The sequence below is a fragment of the Haliaeetus leucocephalus genome, unplaced genomic scaffold, assembly GCF_000737465.1.
Source record: "Haliaeetus leucocephalus isolate CR32 unplaced genomic scaffold, Haliaeetus_leucocephalus-4.0 Scaffold218, whole genome shotgun sequence".
Taxonomy (NCBI): Eukaryota; Metazoa; Chordata; class Aves; order Accipitriformes; family Accipitridae; genus Haliaeetus; species Haliaeetus leucocephalus.
Window position 1 is genome coordinate 594,524 of NW_010972654.1, and position 17,175 is coordinate 611,698.

General features: G+C 59.6%; 1 protein-coding gene across 3 annotated transcripts in view; it reads left to right on the top strand.

Moving 5' to 3' along the window:
* Nucleotides 1-17,175, top strand: part of MROH1 (maestro heat-like repeat family member 1) — a 54,349-nt gene that overhangs the window by 27,473 nt on the left and 9,701 nt on the right. For all 3 annotated transcript variants that reach the window (XM_010566800.1, XM_010566801.1, XM_010566802.1), the window contains 12 exons: nt 589-711; nt 1,219-1,298; nt 1,818-1,953; nt 3,210-3,305; nt 3,837-3,941; nt 4,106-4,241; nt 4,778-4,890; nt 6,291-6,443; nt 7,930-8,084; nt 8,915-9,080; nt 9,860-10,056; nt 16,415-16,552. In XM_010566800.1, coding sequence (XP_010565102.1) covers nt 589-711; nt 1,219-1,298; nt 1,818-1,953; nt 3,210-3,305; nt 3,837-3,941; nt 4,106-4,241; nt 4,778-4,890; nt 6,291-6,443; nt 7,930-8,084; nt 8,915-9,080; nt 9,860-10,056; nt 16,415-16,552 — 1,598 coding nt within the window. The remainder of the gene's footprint in view (nt 1-588; nt 712-1,218; nt 1,299-1,817; nt 1,954-3,209; nt 3,306-3,836; nt 3,942-4,105; nt 4,242-4,777; nt 4,891-6,290; nt 6,444-7,929; nt 8,085-8,914; nt 9,081-9,859; nt 10,057-16,414; nt 16,553-17,175) is intronic.

The following is a 17,175-nucleotide window of genomic DNA, read 5'->3' on the forward strand; positions in this document are numbered from 1 at the left end:
ATTTGTCAAGTTGAACTGTCAGGCCAAGGACTCCTTCTCCAGACTCCACTAATGCATTTTCCTTCTGGGCTCCCGCTGGCACTAACAGCTTCTGCAGAGCATCTCTGGCCCCTGAGCCGGGGACCTTCTCGCTCAAACCCTCCCCGGCTCCTTGCCCTTCTGAGGGCATCGCCTGGGATGAGGGGAGCGCTTTTAATTGGGGTGCTTTCTCTCAACCCTGTGTTGGCTGTCCTAGACCCCAAGCTGTGTAGGAAGAAGAGCTCCTGGCAACTTCTGGAGTTGCCTTGAGCATCTGTGTGCTCAGGGTGCTGCCTCGGCGGGGAGGAGGGAGACCAGGGAGCTGCTGGTGCCCAGCTAGCCTGTGACACTGGGGACAGGGTGTCCTTCTGCTCCCCGGTCACCAGAGACCCTGTAACGTGGATAAAGAGCAGAGAGCTGAGCCCACACGCTACTAAGAGCGCAGACCAAGCTGTTGTGCTGAGCCTGAGCACCAGTTTTCTTGGAGGGACACCAGTGCTGGGTGGGATGATGAGTTACGGTTGTGTGGTAAGCCTGGTCTTCACTTCTCGCCCTGGGTTCTGCTCTCAGGACCTGACCCTGAAGCTGTGCCTCATCCGGAGCATCTGCATGATCAGCCAAGCCATCTACAAAGGCGTCAAGTGCGGGGACTTCATCTTCTCCCGCAAAGCTGAGCTTGTGGCCCAGATGGTGGTAAGAGCAAGCCCTGGAGGGTGGCCTGGCTTGGGGCTGGTCTAGAGGACACCGGGGGAGGTTCCCGACCCACGTTGCTGAGGGTTAAGCGCAGGCGTAGCTGGAGCTGTGGCCTGGGTACCTTGTGGGAAGGGCAGGTATGCGTTTGCCCTGCTGAGACCCCGTCCCCACGTGTCTGCCGGGCTCTGCTGTGGCAGGGTACTGCTGTCCTCCACGGACCTGCAGCGCGGGCTCTGCCTGCCCTTCGAGAGAGGGAAGGTCCCAGCAGGGAGCTGAGCGGTGGGAGGATGGCTTGCTGCGAGCGAAAGCAGACTTGCAGTGAGCGATGGTGCTGCATCTCCGTTGCCCAAGGCGTGGGGCTGTTGTGCAGCATTTGGGGCGTTGGGCTAATGTGGCGTGGCTCCTGGCTCGCTGTCTTGGGGAGGCTGGGCTTCCAGGCAGCTTCCTATGCCCGTAGTGGGATGGAGGTGGATGTGACCGTAACCATCACCTTGTTCTGCTTTCCAGGAGTTCATAAAAGCAGAACCGCTGGAGACGATGCGGACGCCGGTTCGCCAGCGGGCAATGATCACCTGCACTTACCTGGTGTATCCTTCCTCCGCGCCCATCCCTGCGGGAATGCCGCTTGCAGGGCAGCGCTCACTGGAGCTGCTGTGCCCGCAGAGCCTGACCCCGCTCCCCGGTTTGCCCTGCGGGTCTGACGGCAGAGCCGAGGTGCTCTCCCTCGGTGGGCACGTTAATAGAGCTGTGCTAGACACAGTGGAACTGGACGGTCTGGCTGCCGGCTAGCTTCCCCCAGCGCTCTCGGGCTCAGTTTTAGTTGGACTCTGCAGTAAGCGTTCTTCGTACAAACCAGAGCCAAGGGCACGGCACTCTCAATTACACAAAGATGACTTCTGAGCTCCAGTTAAAAATACTCAGCGCGTCACTGCTCCTGACACAGATACTGGGAACGCTCTGCCTGCTTCCGATTAAAGCCGGTGCCACTGAGTGTAGAGTCAAGTCAGCAGGAATGCATTTTAAAATCCTTGTTCCCTGCTTACTCAGGTGAAGGGCACTCCCGTAGCGCTCCATGCATCTGTGTTGCTTCCTTAACCTGGGATCAGCATCCTGGAGCCCCACCTCAGCGACCCCGACAGGACAGAGCTGATTGATACCTGCCTCGCTAGCGTGCTTGCCCTTCCACCACTGGAACTGGTGAAGGAGAGAGAGGAGAACGGAGGCAATGCCTTACACAAGGAGGTGCGGTATCCAGCGCCAGCAGGCTTGAGGCAGGCAAGGAGTTGCCTGTGCTGCTCGGATGCCTGCCTGCCTGCCTGGAGCTAGCGCTGGCAGCACAAAGCCGACGCGGAGCTAACATCGGGTCGCTCGCGACCCGGCAGGGTGGTACGGCTTTGTTCCGCGGCGTGGGAGCTGCGGTCACGGCTGCGCCGGGACGTTGGTTTCGGGGCAGCGCGCAGATGCCTTTTCACAGTCCCGTGAGCCGTCGGGTCCTGTGGCCCCAGCATCTCCCTGGCAGCAGATCAGCCGTGGGAAAGGCCTGTTTTCAATTCAGCTGGGCACCTTGGGGGAAGCAAGCTGCACTGTTTCCTCTGCTCACTTATCTCTTGAAAAGGCCTGGCCCTTCTGTGCGCTGATAGCAAGTGAGAAAATATGAGCTTATCAGCAAGTCCAAATGCTGCTAATAAGAGCATGAACTCCCTCGAGGGAAAAAATCAAATGATCCTGGAAACCCTGCAGGGTAGAAGGGGCCTTTACATAACTAGCTTTTGAAAGGCTGCAGCTGCTTCTCAGTTGTGGTTGAGTGCTTAATGAATGAAAATAACATGCTGCTAATGAAGTTGTTGCAGCTGCTGGGTGGCTGCAGAGCAGCCCTGTGCTCCACCGTATCGCCTGCCGCTGCTGCGGCTCCTTCAAGGTGAGCTGCAGAGCAGGAGCCTGGGGCTCTGACTGTCCCCAGCTAGTGTTTGCAGGCATCTGGCCTAAAAGTTTAAGTTAATAATCTTTTTCTCCTTCCCTTCCATCCTACAAAGCTTTGTAGTTTTTATTTTTTGGAGTTTATCCCCAAATAAGTCCTGGAAGGAAACCGTAAGCATCTTCAAAGGGCTCATTCAGACTGGGCTTGCTGGAATTTACCCCCAAATGGGAGAAGGACCAAATTCCCTTCTGGAAAGCCTCCACTGAAGCATCTGTGCTAGTGTTCTCGGCTCTGGCTAGCTGCTGGCACTCGGCACAGATCACAGCCACCTCTGTGCTGACTCCTGCCATGTGTCCAGCGCTTCCAGTGAAGGTGGATTTTGCAAACTGGGTTTCAGTCTCTGCTGCTGCCTTTTCCTACTAAGCTGGAGGTGACTGTATCTTGGCACCCAACACCCAGGAGAGTCCTACAGACTGAGAATAGGTGCAGAGAGAGATCTCTTCCTCCTTGCCTGCCTGGGCTGGCTCTCTGGGATGAGATGCAGTGCTTGCATAGTCTGTGATCAGTCTTTCCTCCTTAGATGCTGTATGGTGACACCATCAGTGCCCTTAAAGACCTGCTGAAGAGACTCCTGCAGAGGAACTTGACCCCCCATGGGCTGCAGGACATGTTTGCGGTAGGTGCAGCCTGGCTTTGATGGAGGAAGAAGCAGGGAAACAGAGGTGCCTGCCTGCTGACCAGAGGTCACGAGGCAGAGACAGCTTTGGACCCAGAGGAAGACTTAGCGAGACCGGTCCTCACTTCTCCGTGTGACGTGAGGTCCGGTGTGACCCTAGTTCCCCTCCTGCAGATGCTGGACGTGCAGCACGGCTGCTCTGGTGTGGTGCTCGGGCTGCCTGGTCGGGGCAGGGTCTCTAGGGGAGGACGCATGCAATTGCCCCTTTGGGGATGCCCGCTGGTGCCCAAGAAGGGTGGTCAGCACGTGGCTGATGAGGAGGTCTCTGTTAGTGGGGGACACACACACGCACACGCAGCCTCACCGGGAGGCAGAGACCCAGTGTTGTCCTGCAGATGAGCCAGGGTAAACTGGTGGGGTCAGGGATGCGGTTCCCGCAGCCCACGCGTGCGCCACGGGTCGCTGGGCTGAAGGATGCCGTGGCAAAGCAGCCGAGCTTCTGCTCTCCTTTCTGCTGCTCTTCCCCTGTAGCATTTGGGCCCCTGGATCAAGTCGAACAAGGAACACGAGCGGCAGCGAGCCGTGGAGGTCAGCGCAGCCTTGCTGGACTTCTACCTGAGCAAGCTGAACGTCAGCGTAAGTAAAGGCAGAGCTCGAACGTCTTTCTCGCTGCTGCCGTCAGCCTTGCTGGGGCTCGTGTGTACGTCCCTCCCTATGGGGGGGTGTGAAGGGGTCTTCGCGGCGGTAGGGAAACGCCGTGCTCTCCTCGCTAGCGTCGCCTGTGTTCGTCATCCCCGCAGACCGTCATCCCCTTCTACAACCTCGGCGTCCTGATCGCGCTCTTCTCCCCGCGCTGCTCGGACTCCCTGGCCAGCGTTCGCCAGCACGCCGTCGACTGCGTCTACTGCCTGCTCTACATCCAGCTGTGCTACGAAGGTGGGCGCGCGGGCGGCGGAGGGTGGTCTTGGTGGGTGCCAAGAAGGCAGCAGGAGCCTTCGTCTCCGCAGCTGGGCAGAGGGGGTGCACGTCCCATCCCTCCACGTACGTGATCCCGAAGGAGTAAAGCCGCAAGCGCGGTTTGCTGCAGAAGTGGGGCTGGTGGGGAACATCACGGGAGAGTTTTAAGGGCTCTCTCCGATGCTGGAGTGCAGGCGAGCGGGTTTCTGAGCCTGCCTTCCAGCCTGGCGTTCTCCCTCTCTCCGGGAGAGGTCAGTCCTCCACTTCAGATGGCCTGAGCGGAGGCATCGAGAGAAGCGAAGCCCCTGCAGCGCCAGGAGAGGACTTTCTGGGTCCTGCTCTCCAGAGCGGTGTGGCTCCTTGCAGGGCAAGCGCTTCTGGCCCTTGGCAGCAGCTTTGGTTTCTTGGCTCCTTCCTGAAAGCTGGGCCAGCTCCCGAGTGAAACCCAGCTCTCTGCAGCATGCGGGCGTAAAACACGAGGAATGCTGTTCGCTGAATGCTCCCTCTGGATCCAGGTTTCGCCCGGGATCACCGAGATGAGATGGTGGAGGGGCTGAAAGCTCTGAAGAAAGGCCTGGAGGAGCCCGACTTCACCGTTCTCTTCCATACCTGCAACAACATTGCCATGGTAAGGTGGAGGGCAAATCCAGCACGGCGCTGGTCTTCGCAGGGTGGTGGAGCGGGAGTTGCGGAGGACTTGATGCCTCATCCGTTCTGACCAGCCACGCGGTCTGGACGCTGCTGGGGAGCCCCAGTCTTGCACCAGGAAACAAACCGCTGCGGTCTTCTCCTCTCCTCCAGCTGGAGAGTTCTTCTGGCCTGGCCAGGGGATGCTCAGAGCATCTCACCCCCCTTGGGAAGCTGCTGGTCCCCTCTTTGGACATGAGGCCCCCAACGAGGACATCTGTGCACTCTCAGGGGGCACGGTGGATGTCGGCAGGGACTCGTGCCTGGCTGTGCTGTAGCTTAGTGCATCCGTTCGGGGGTCTTGACGGGTAGCCTGAACTCTTCAGCCATCAACGCTCCCAGCGCTGGGGTCGAAAACTTACTTTGCTGTAGATGATGCAAATAGTTCCTGTCCATGTCATCTAAAAGCTAAGGCGGAGGTGGTCTAGCTCAGCCCTGTGGGACCTGCCTGGGGCCCCAGCACGCTCCATGGAGGGCACTTTGGTAGGTCGTGCTCCTCAATGGAAGCTGCTGGCTGAAGGAAGCCCTCGAGGCCCCATCGCTGGCTGTGCTCTCCTGTGGAGCATGGGGTGCTTGGCTCAGGAGCTGCAGCTGCTGGGCTCCTGGCCACCTCCCAGTATGGCAGCGGTGTTGGTAAAGTGGTTCAGTGCAACTTTATACCCAAAAGGGTCCAGATGTGGCTCCCAAACCACTGTGTTTTGAGTGAGGTGGACAGCATCTGGGGTCTGGTGGTGAGGGATGGGGTGAGGGTGACTCGAGAGCGAGCTGCATGGATGAACTCCTCCTTGATGGCCATTTTCTATGCTGAGAGCTCTGCAAGCATTGCTCCAGAAGGACTTGTAGCTGTAGAGAAGCTGGTAGTACCTTTTTGTCCTGGAAAAGCTGCCGTTCCTCAAATGTTGTCACTCCAGTGAACTTCCACCTAGTAACTTCTCTACTGAGCAGCTTATTCCACCGTCAGGTCTGGAGAGCGTGATGAGACCTGGGGGAGCATCCTCCCAGTGGTTGGGGGGTGGCCAGAGTGGAGTTAAGGGCTTGGCTGTGCTGTCCCAACCCATCCCAAGAGAGTCCCAGGTTATCTGGCCATGCTGGCCAACAGCATGGGGCAGGCGGCCTCTTGCCTCCTTCGGGGCTGTAGTCTGGCCCTTGCTCCCCTCCGTTACTGCCGATTTGGGGTCCTGGCTGATGCTCCAGCAGGGCACCGAGCCGAGGAACGGCTGTCCTGCTGCCTGCAGCCGGGGAAGCTGCGCAGGGGCCCCTTTGTCCGGTGTTGTCGAAGGGACCGCTTGCTTCAGAGAGTGACAAAACCCCGTTGCTTAACTCTGCTTGCCCTCTGCCTAGGTGATTGGGAAGCGCGTCCCTCCGGACCAGCTGATGAGCCTCCTGCTCGCCATGTTCGAGGGGCTGGCGGACCCCGATAAGAACTGTTCCCGAGCAGCCACCGTCATGATCAACTCCCTCCTCAAGGAGCGCGGAGGTGTCTTGCAGGAGAAGGTAAGCTGCCGCTGCTTGGCCTCGGCGCTGCCTCCGTGGTCCAAACGCAGCCCTGGAGAGGCAGCTCCAGCCTCCGTGGTGCAGCCCTGGAGAGGCAGCTCCAGCCGGGTTGCGCTGCCTCCCGTTCTTCGCACGTGCGTCGCCTGGTAACTTCCCACTTGCAGCTCCAGCAACTGGTTTGCTGGGCTTGGTGGGCTTCTCTGGTACGGGCAGGGATGCACCAGTAAGGGACCAGCCCTTGACCAGAGCGTGATGCCCAGCACAGGGAGGGGTCCAGCCCTGACGGAAGAAGGGAGCCATTTAACCCCTGTCTGTATCAGCTGCTGTTGTTGCATTTCTGGCCAGGGGAACACTGGCCCCAAAGCTTTCGGGGGCTGTCGCCCCGACCTTCCTCGTTTCCCGTGGGCACGCGTGCTCACGCTCTCCTCCTCCGTCCTCGCGGTCGGGGAAGGCTGCTGTGTGGTAGGAGGCGGCGGCTGCTGGCGAGGCCGGCTCCGGTCTGGCTCTCGCTCGGGTTGAGGAGTTCAGAGAAGCTCACTTTACCAGAAGGGCTCGGGCTCCCTGTGAAACCTTTGCAAGCTCTGGGGGAGCCCAGGGTTCCTGGCTGGGAAACCAGTCTGAATGCTTGCAGGGCTTAGAGGTGCTGGACACAGAAGGCTTTTTTGTCTAATCCACTACCTTTAGGGCTAAGCTCCCCCTTTCTCTCACAGTAATTGGAAACACCAGGTCTCCAGCTACTCCTTGGGCTTTCTTTTGCGCTAGAGCTTCTGCTAAAGTCCTGCTCGCTACCTATTAGCCTCTCTCCTACATGGGATTGCTCCAGCTTACATGACTCACCTTTTGGTCAGATCCAGTCCAGCCCAGATCCTGAAATCTGAACTGATGCTAAGCCCTGGAGTCTGTGGGGCAGACCCGAGCGCAGCTGGGGACGGAGCGCTCGGCTGCTCTGCACTTAATCTCGGGAATTTGCTGCCAGGCCTGGTCTGCACATGAACTTCCTATTTGTCTTAACGTGCGTTTTACAGCTTGTAGTGAGTGCCGAGGTGTCTCCCTGCGTTCAGCTCGAGTTCCTCTTAGGAACTCGCTTGCTGAGCTCCTCTCGCTGCACCCGCGTCGAGGCTGGGGCTTAGCGCGAGTGCCTTGCCAGGAGGCCGTGCCTCCGGGGTGGAGGGTGTCCTTGCTGGCTCCCTTTTCCCCTGGGAATACTCTCTGCAGCCTCCTCCGTCTCCTGGGTGGCAGGGTGGGGAGGGATCCGTGACTTCCACAGAGGTCTGTGGTTCTGCGCGTGGTTCGGCCGGGAAGATAAACTGCCCTGCCTGACGGTCTGCCCACCCGTGTTGTCTCCTGAAGTCCCGTTCCCCGCCTGGGCTGCGATCGAGGGGAAGGGACACGCGTGCCCTGGCTGCAGGGAGCATCTGACGGTGACCCCAAGTGCTCGGCGTGTCCTGGCCCGCAGCGGGATGCCACCGTCCTCCTCTTCCCTCAGGTGCCCGACATCATGAGCATCATCCACAGCAAGCTGGAGGAGGTGGACGAGGAGCACGTCCGAAAGGCCGCCCAGCAGACGGTTTACATCCTGGCCTCCCAGCACAAGAGCGTGGTGGTGTCCAGCCTGCTGGGAAGCTCGCTGCCCTTTGACAGGTCCTGCCCTGCGCTGCCACGGTGGCCCGGCTCCCGCACGTGCTCTCGCGGTGCCTGGGCTTCGGAGCAGCTTTCGCCTAAGCTGCAGATAATCTTTTGGCTCCTTACCCCAGTAATCAGACCCTGCTGGAATTTCCTTTGCGCGCTCGAGGATCAGCACGGCCGCTCGCTGCTGGAGCTGCCTTTCGGGGGGCTTGGTGGGCTTAGAGGCGCCGGCAGCGCCAACTAGCAAAGCTGGCCCCGGAGAGCTGAGCGCGGCTGGGGTGCTCGGTCCTGCTTTACGGAGCAGACCACCTACCCCAAAGCTGCCGACCGTCTTGTCGCCGGCCCCGGGCTGAGCCTTGAGCAGGTGTTATCCTCCTCCTTGCACCATTACCGCTCCTCTGTTATTGTCACGACCGGCCGGCAGGCTCGTGAACTGCATGGGGCAAGGCAGGAGCTCTCTGGCTGCTGGTATCGGGGGAACCCCATGGGGTTTTGGGGTTGTGGGTGGCTTTGGGTGTTGTCCGAGAGCAGCCGCCGGGTGAGGATCGCAGCCGCCGAGCCTTCCCCTGCACGCAGGTCCCGTCAGCCACCCAGGACGGCTCTCCCGCCGGGGCTTGCCGTCGTTGCAGGGTCCCGCTCTCCGGGCCGGCTTTGCTGGTGAGCCGGGTGGCTCCCGTCCGGCGGCGACACGCTCCTCGCCCGCGTTTCTGTGTGGTGGGTGACGTGACCCACGTGTTCCTTGGCGCGGGGAGGGGGCTGACGCTTGCCACTGCTCAAACCGGGGAGGGTGAGTTAACGACGGCAGCCGGTGCCGAAGCCGCGTTCCCCTCCCTCCTCTCCTCTAGCCACACGTGCACCATGTGGAGGTCCCTGGCCACCGAGCCCACCCTCACCTCGCAGATCCTGGAGCAGCTGCTGGAGAAGGTGAACCGGGACGTCCCGTACAAGGAGAGCAAGTGCTTCTTGCTGGGCAGCGGATCCGAACGCATCGCAACCCCTCTACCCCTGGCCGTAAGTGTCCCGCGGCCGGTCCTGCCCCGTTCCCACCCCCGTGGAGGATGGCGTTCCCCACACCGACACCTGGAACGCTTTTTTCATTTCCTTGGCTCGGGGGTTTGTGCCAGGCGTGGACTCTGGAAATAACGCATCGCTGTGTAATGCCTATTAGAGCTAATCCACCGGCTCGTAAAAAGCCTCTCAGGTGTCCATCCTCGAGGGAGACCACTTTGCATTTTATCCCTTCAGAAAAAATAAACCCAGCTTGGCAGCTTTCTAAGCAGTAAAGCAGCTGTGAAAATTTCCTCCTCCTCTGAAGGACCAAATGCAGATGGTACAGAATCAGCCGCACTGAAAGCAAACCCTCCTCCCCTCCCCGCTCTGTTTTTAACACCCCTCTATATTGTGCCGTGTAATTACGGCTTTTTAAATTGGCCGGAATAGGGCTCTGCGAAGGGCTCTGCGTGTGCGTTGTCTTCCTGCCCATAAAACCTGAGCTCTTTGGATCTGCTCTCCTTCCCCAGGTACAGACTTCAAACCTCCCCCAGCTGGAAACACCCCGCTTTCCCGACGAGCAGCGCTTTTAACAGCAGCTGTAGCTCCGTCGGAGCCGCGTGTGGGATGCGGAGAGGTTATGCTGGGGGTAGACGCCGATGCTTTGTTAGGCTCGGCGTTGCAGGAAGGAGCAAAAACCCTCTCGCTGCCTCGCTGGCTTATTTACTAACAAGATATCAGCGTGGTGTGGGAGATCCCTTCCTAATCCTTTTCTCCCGCGCGCTTCGCTCTCTCTCCAGGCCACATGTGCTTTGTATGAGATCATGTCTGCTCCGGAGTCTGGGGCAGCAGTGCTGGGACTCTACCCGCCGTTGTTTGTGACTCTCCTGCTGCGCGTCAGCTGCACCGTGGGTGTTCAGCTACCGAAGAACCTGCAGAGCAGGGAGAGGAGGAGCAGCAGCCACGGCCCGGCCCCCCGGAGCCTTCATCCCTGCAGGTACGGCAGAGCCGGGGCGCTGGGCGGCCGGCGCGGAGGGAACGTGCCTGTCTGCCATGTGGAACTCATTTTTTGTTTGTGCAAACACAATAGCGTGTGCTGCGTCTGTAAGCGGAGGGCTGGGTAATAACACCCGGGCCATAACGCCTTAGGTATGATGGCCTGACCTCTGGTGCGGTTTGGGCTCTGGGGTTTGGGGTTTGTTGTGTTTTTTTCTTTGGTGTGTTTTCTTCTGCAGAACACAATCTCTAAATTGGGAAGCATTAAATCAGCCGCCTCTGCAGACGCAGTGAAAGATGTGCTTTTCAGAGCTCGGGCAGCCACAGTGCCAGAGCCCTGCCGGATTGGGTTACCGCTGCAGCCTCCCAAAAAAAGCCCCGCTGGCTTTCGGGAGCAGGTCTCGGCAGGGCCCCCCCGGGGCTCGCTGGGCACGTCGGAGGCGGATGAGCATTTCTTGGGGAGGGAGGATGGCTCCGCTTCCCTGAAGGATGAGGAGGGGAAGCTGGAAAGAGCAAACTTTTTGGCTTCGTCACATCGAGGGCTGCAGCGTGTCTCGGTTTTGCTGCCCGTTGAGCGATCAGAACCGGGCCACGATGCCGTCTTCCCCCAGTGCCGAGCCACCGGCTCTGGCTTGTCCTCCTTCAGTGCTTTCAGCCCGTGGTGTCCCTTGCTGCCGCTGAGGAGTCCCGGGGAGCCGCGAGGGAGGGCTCGGGTCCCCAGCAGATGCTCTCCAGCCCCTCTGCTCCTCCCGCCCAGCTGCGGTGAATGCCTTCAAATAGCTGCCTCGAGTGGCGATGCACCGGGCAGGCGGTGGGGTGATAACGCTGCCCACCTGGGATGCTAGCAGCCTCCGTGCTGCCTGGCCAGGCAGGGTGCGATCAGCAGCTTTTTAAAAAGTGGGTTCTGGTCCCAGCCTCTCCCTGGGGCTGGCTCTGTTGTTGTAAAAATGCTTTCTCTGTCGCGAGAAGCCCTGAAACCCCAAAGGGCCAATTGCTGAACCCAGGTGAGAGTCACGGCGGCTGCTAAATAATCCTCTGCTTGAGCCAAACAGCCCGGTTCAAACACCGAAGGGTGTTTGCTGGTGCGGAGCAGTACCTGCGTCGGCCCTGCGTGTCCGTCATCTTTAGAAAGTGAGGATGCTGAAAGGGCCTCTGCAAGTGAGGCTTTCCCCTGGCGCAGAAGAAGAGGAGACCACCAGGTCTGGGTGCGCGGGGTCCACATCCCGCCCAAGGCCCGCGTCCTGCGCAGGCTCTCGTTCCGTGTCGCTCCGAGCCTGCTCGCTGAGCATCATCAGCTCCTGGATGTTTCCAACGGAGCCGCTGTGCTGGGAGAGGTGGGACGCCGTGAAGGCAGAGCCGCAGGGCTCTCCCGCCTCTCCGCAGCCCTGGCGGTGTGACCGCAGGTGCCCTCGTCCAGCAGCAAACAGTCCAGGTGATGAGCGGTACCTGCGTTTGCTTTAAAGCACTTTAAATTTATGGGGATGTTGGGGTTAAAGCCGTGCCTGAGGCAGTAATGGCAGGAGGTGCAGGCAGGCTTATTGGGGTTCGGAGGGCAGGGAGCCCTTCTCTGGAGCTGCTTCGCCAGCCACCTGCTCGCTCCCTCCACCAGCAAAATGTCTAAAGGTTTCCCCGGAGCTTGGGTTGGCCTGCGGGGAGGAAGCTCTGCCCTGATTTTCAGTTTTATCCTCTTGCGGGTTTCCAGACTGGGGTTTTTTACAGGCTATTTTTAGTCTTAGGGGAGGGGAAAAAAAAAAAGAAAAAAGCCTGGAGGAGCCCACAAAGACACCAGACAAAGCAGCAGCGAGCTAAAAGGGCTCTGGCATCACTTGACAGTTCATTTGTCAAATCCCAACGGTGAAGAAAGGCCGTTTCCTTACCCTGAGCGGAGCGACTGGAACGGCGGCGTTGGGCGCACCGAGCAATACCCCCCGCCTGCCGCCGTGCCGCGGTGGGCCCCATCTTCATCTCGGAAAGCTGCTGCTCGCGCAGAGGGTGACTTCTCCAGCAGGGAGATGTAATGAGTGGAAACAGGTTGTTATGCTGGATGGCAGGGCTGCTATCTGATTAGTGTTTTATTTAGACCACATGTTAGAATAAAACGAAACGAACCCGACTTGTCGGAGGAGCAGGTTGGTTAAGGCCGATCGTGGGTTGCCCCGTGGCTGTTCTGGCACTGGCGGTGTCGCTCCCGGAGCTTGTGGCACTTGCTGCGTCCCCTCGGGGCGTTTTGCACAGCGGCGTCTGCGGTTTGGGATGGCTTCGTGCAGATCCCCCCGACGGGAGCAGACACTCGCGCTGCCTCTGTGGCTTTGGGCTCGTGCAGCCAGAACTGTCTGTTCTCGTCATGCTCTTCCCCTTTAACGACTCCTGGAAGAGAGGCACGGCCAGATCCCCGCCAGACCCCGTGCCATAACATGGGGAGTACTGAAGGAAACTCGAAGCAACTGGTTGCCTCCCAGGGAAGGAGGTATAGGAGCCAGAAACGACTGCTCTTCCTCCAAAAAGTGTCTGGACTCCAAACAGCATTGGGGACACAAACCAGAACGTGCTGAACTGTTGCCGGAACCACTGCTCCATCCGTGGAGCGGGGCCGGGGCTGGATGAGCCCACGTGGCTCCCGGCCGCTGGCCCAGGCTCTTCTCTGGGTGCTCCCCGCGGCAGCAAGGCGATCCCAAGAGCAAACCGTCAGGGTTGCGAGAAAACCCGATGTGCCAGCCAGAAAATTGGTCGGAACCAGCAGCTCTTCAACACCCCCATCCCAGGTGTGGGATGGGGGAACACCCCGGCCCCTCTCCAGCAGTTCTGCCGGAGGCTGGCTCCCTCCTGCTGCTGCCGATCGAGGCGGCCAGCTTGATCCTGGGCTTTGCTGGGTGAAGCTGGGCAGGATTGTGCCAGAGGGGCTTTCTCGCTGGTCCGAGCCCACGGCTGACATTGCCAGGGCTAGTCCGAAGGCGCGTGTGCTGGCGATGCTCCGCTTTACTCCCTTGGGACCGCGGTCAGTGGGACACACGTGGCATCTGTGTCCTCAAGAAGGGAAAAAGGCTCTTTCCTCGCCGCTCCCCAGACGCGGCCGGTATGCACGTGCTGTGTTGGGTTTCGTAGTGCTGCTTCTCAGATCTCCGCCTGATCTCGCAGGTGTCGGTACGGAGCAGCCGCGTCCTGGCTGTGCGTCGCAGCTGCGAGTCCCCAGTGACGTCGCCTGCTTTTGGGGAGCAGGGAGAGGGGCTGCATCACGCTGGCTCCTGCCAGAAATCTCCGGGGACTTGTCCGGAGGGGCAGGGAATGGCACGTGGTTCTGCTCCGAGCCCTGTTTCTGCTCCTGCCACATGGACGCGGGCAGGTAGCCGTGGCCGGGCGTCCGTGAAGTCATCGCTGATTGATGGAGGGGGAACGGTCTTTGTCCGGCGCGCAGAAAAAACGTGGGATGTGAAATTCCAGCCTCGTCCCAGGAGCTGGTTACAATATCAAAGTAATTTCCTGTACGCGTTTTGAATTCTAAGTCTTCATGATATTTAAATGCCAAAGAGAGATGGTAAAGGTGAATATGATAGCTTGGCAGGAAAGGGAGGTTGGAAGACACGGGCTTTTGTTGGAAAGGAAGGAAGTGTCTATAGGACACTGTGGAAAAAGCAAACCCTGTGAATGAACGGCTTTAACCATCTGTCTCGCAGGAGCAGCCTCTGGTTGCACAGGGGCTTATCCCGCTGCGCTTGCCTCAGGCTTTTTAGCTCTTGGTATGGAGCAGGAGAGCCTGGAGTTGCAGGCTGGGAGCCGAAACCTCAGGGAGGTTCGAGTGGAGTGGGAATCCCGCAGCCGGCGTGCGGGGGCTTTGCTGGGAACGGTTCCTCCCGAGGAGCCGCCCGCGAGCACCGGCCGGTGCCGGGACGTTGCCTGTCAGACCTTGTCCACAACCAAGGAGCTGGTGGGAAGTTTGTTGGCCTTCGCTGGCCTCTGTTGTCCGTGAGCATCTGCCAGGAGGCTTTTTTGTTGCCGTTTCCCTATGCTGCAAGAGAATAAATCCCACTGTGTCTTTCTTGGACTAAATTACAGGTTGACCTGTACACAAGCTTTGAGTTTTGAGGCTTAAGGAGTTTTCTTGCTCTGCAGAGATGGTAGTGGTCCTCATGATGCTGTGTGGGGGGGTGGTCTCTGTTGCACCCAAAGATTCAGGTTAGGTTTTGGGAGTGGGGGGCTCCCTGCCAGCAAGGGCGAGAACCCCAGGAATGGGCTGAGAGGACTGGAGACGCAGCAGGCAACGATACCAGGATTAGGTCGACCCTGTCTCGGGGCAGGGAGACTGGCTCCATCTTCTGGGGCTGGACAGACTGAGAGCTGGTAGGTGCCCAGAGCTGTGGCACTGCGCGGTGATGATTTCAGCCCTAGGGAGAGCGAGACCACGGGGATGGGCACGCCGTAGGCAGAGGTACGGCCGTGTATCTGCTGAGCACCGGCGCTGGAGCCTCTGCAGAGCTCTGCTGCGTCGGAGCCGCTCCAAAGGTCCGGATTGCCCCGGCTGAGGCTGGAGGCTGGTGCTCAGCCCCTGGGGAGCTGAGCTGCCCGCTGCTGGGCTGGCAGAGCTGGCAGATGTCTGGGTCTCCCGCTCCAAATGGGCAGGAGTACGTGAAGCGGCACGCCGTACCTCCCCTCGAAACGGACCGCCGTAATGAAAAAGGAGCCTGGGTTTTATTCCAGGGCTGCTGGAAGGGATATTCGAGGTCGGAGACTTGCTCTGGGGAAGGACCCTCTAAATGGAGATGCTTGCGGGTCACTTAGCAATTTCGGCTACAGCCCGCGGAAAGGAAGCACTGCAGCCGGCTCGGGGGAGCTGCGTGCGCTCGGGCTGTCTCTAGCTGAAAACCAGTTGAAAAACTCCAAAGACCTGTGTGGCCGGACTCCAAAACAGTAAAACCAGGACTGTTACAAACACCAGCAGATCGGTGTGGACAGATGGTGGAAGGAAACTTCTGCCTGAGGTTTTCTTTAATTAGTAATTAATTCCTTGTTGTCCTGGAGTCTTCATGGTGCAGGGATACTGAAAGCGTGCCGAAGGACTCTCTGCCAGTCGGGGCTTTTCGGAAGAGCTGAGCTGAGCTCAGCAAGAGTTTGCAGTCCGGCTCCTCTGTGTGCCGTCACTAGTGGAGCCAGCTCGATGGCTCCTCCGTGGGTCCCTCCGGGTGGGCTTTGCAGGGCAGACTCGAGGCTTCTGCACCGTCTGCCCCACGGGTCTGGAACCTCACAGCCCGACCGGCCGCTGTGTGCCCCGTGTACGAGAGCAGCGTGGGACCGGCCGGCTTCTGCTCGAGCTCATGGGGGATGCAGCAGAGACCTTGTTTTGAGCGCTGCTTTGCAGAAAAGCAAACCTGCGTTCTCCTGCTTTCCTGCTCTTTGTGTTTTTGCCGTGGGCAGGTGCTCAGCTTTGGCCCTTAAGAATGCTCTGCTTGCGTGAGTGGGTCCCCCGGGCACTCACCCCCAGAGGAACCCCAGCCCTGGCTCCCAGTAAAACATAGAGACAAGTGCAGCCCAAAGCTGCTGAAAGCCTCGGGTCTGGCGTGGCAGGGTGTGTTTTCCACGCGTACAGCGGGTCAGTGTTTATTTTCCATCATTAGCCTCAACTTGGGACGCACGAGAGGTGTGATGGGATGTCCTTCGTTAAGGCAAGCCGGGCTCTCTGGGGCTCCTGCAGCTGCTGGAGATCGTGGCTGCGGCGCAGCCCCATGGGTTCCCCCCCGCAGCCTCCTGGGGCTCACTGGGGGGGACGGTCCCTCCAAGCACCGGTCCCTTGTCACTGCAGCTTGGCCCTTCCCTCCAAGAAGCCAAAATAGCAGGAACCCAGCTCACAAGCTGGAAGATCTTTTGTGTTAAGACGCTCTTACTAAATTATGTTTTCTTTGTGTGTGTGGTAACTACATTCCTCTTGCTTGTATTGAAGGCTAAGATTTATCCATTGCTAATATTTGTTTTGTTTTGACAGGATAATGTATGTTTCCCATATGTTGCTCTGTGCTTGCAGCAAAATAATCCCTACCTATAAAATATTAATGCAAAAAAAACCCCCTCCTTAAAGTAGTTCTGGACTTCTTTACTTTTCAGTCTATTGTCTTGGATCACTTTAACGGCAAACGTCACGGTGTAAATGGAAGTAGCCGTGAGTTATGGGCTCGTCTCACTCCAGCTAAAGCCCTCGCATAACTCATCCCGTCCTCAAGCACCCGAACGCTCCCCGCGTGTCCCAGCGCTCCCTGGGCAAGAAGTTCCCTCCTCTGCCGCCCTGCAACCTGCCAGGCAGGCAGGGCTGCAGGCAGGGCTGCAGGCAGGGCAGGCAGCCTGCCCTAACCTAACCGCCGTGCTTCTCTCCCCAGCTGTGCCGTCGAAACGCTGAAGGTCATGCTGGCCCGGGGGGGTAGCGAGGAGGTTGCCAGGGCCGTGGGCAACGCCGGCGGCTGGGAGCTGATGGTGAGTCCGGAGAGGCACCACGACGGGATCGCCGTGCTCGCCGGGTAAGACGCTGGCGCCGTGCGTCGGTTCTCTGGTACGTCCTCCAGTTTTGGTGCAAGAGCCGCGGCCGTCGGGAGCGGGACGGCAGCCCGTAGCGAGCGGGGAGGGGGGTCCGCGCCGTGCGCCGGGGGGAAGCGGCGACGCATCAAAGCCCCCAGAGGGTCTCGATGGCTTCCCGCAGCATTGCCGTGGGTCTGGCGGTGGGGCTCTGCCTGGCTGCCCGCTGTGGGACGGCGGCTCTGTCCCCAGCTGGCTGGAAGCTGCCTGGCGAGGGGGGAGCGCACGGGGGCTCAGTCGCGTTCCTGGGAGCGCGGTGGGGCTGGATGTGGCTGGCGGCCGCCGTCGGTCCCGCTGCGGTGTGCCTGCCGTCCCCTGCTTTGCCGCGCTCGTGTCGGGGCTCAGGCTCCGTGTTGCCTTCTGACCAAGGTATGACGGACACCAAAAGGTCTTGGATGGAAATTTGTTTTCCATTTGCTGCTGCTGAAACGTCCTTGCGGTTCATCAAGTATTGCAGTGGCATCCGATCCCTGTAGATGGCTGGCTGGCAGCTGCCCGTCCTTCCCGCGGCGGCTGCGCGACCTCGTGCCAACGGCGGGGGGGTTTGGGGGGGGGGGCGGGGTACGGC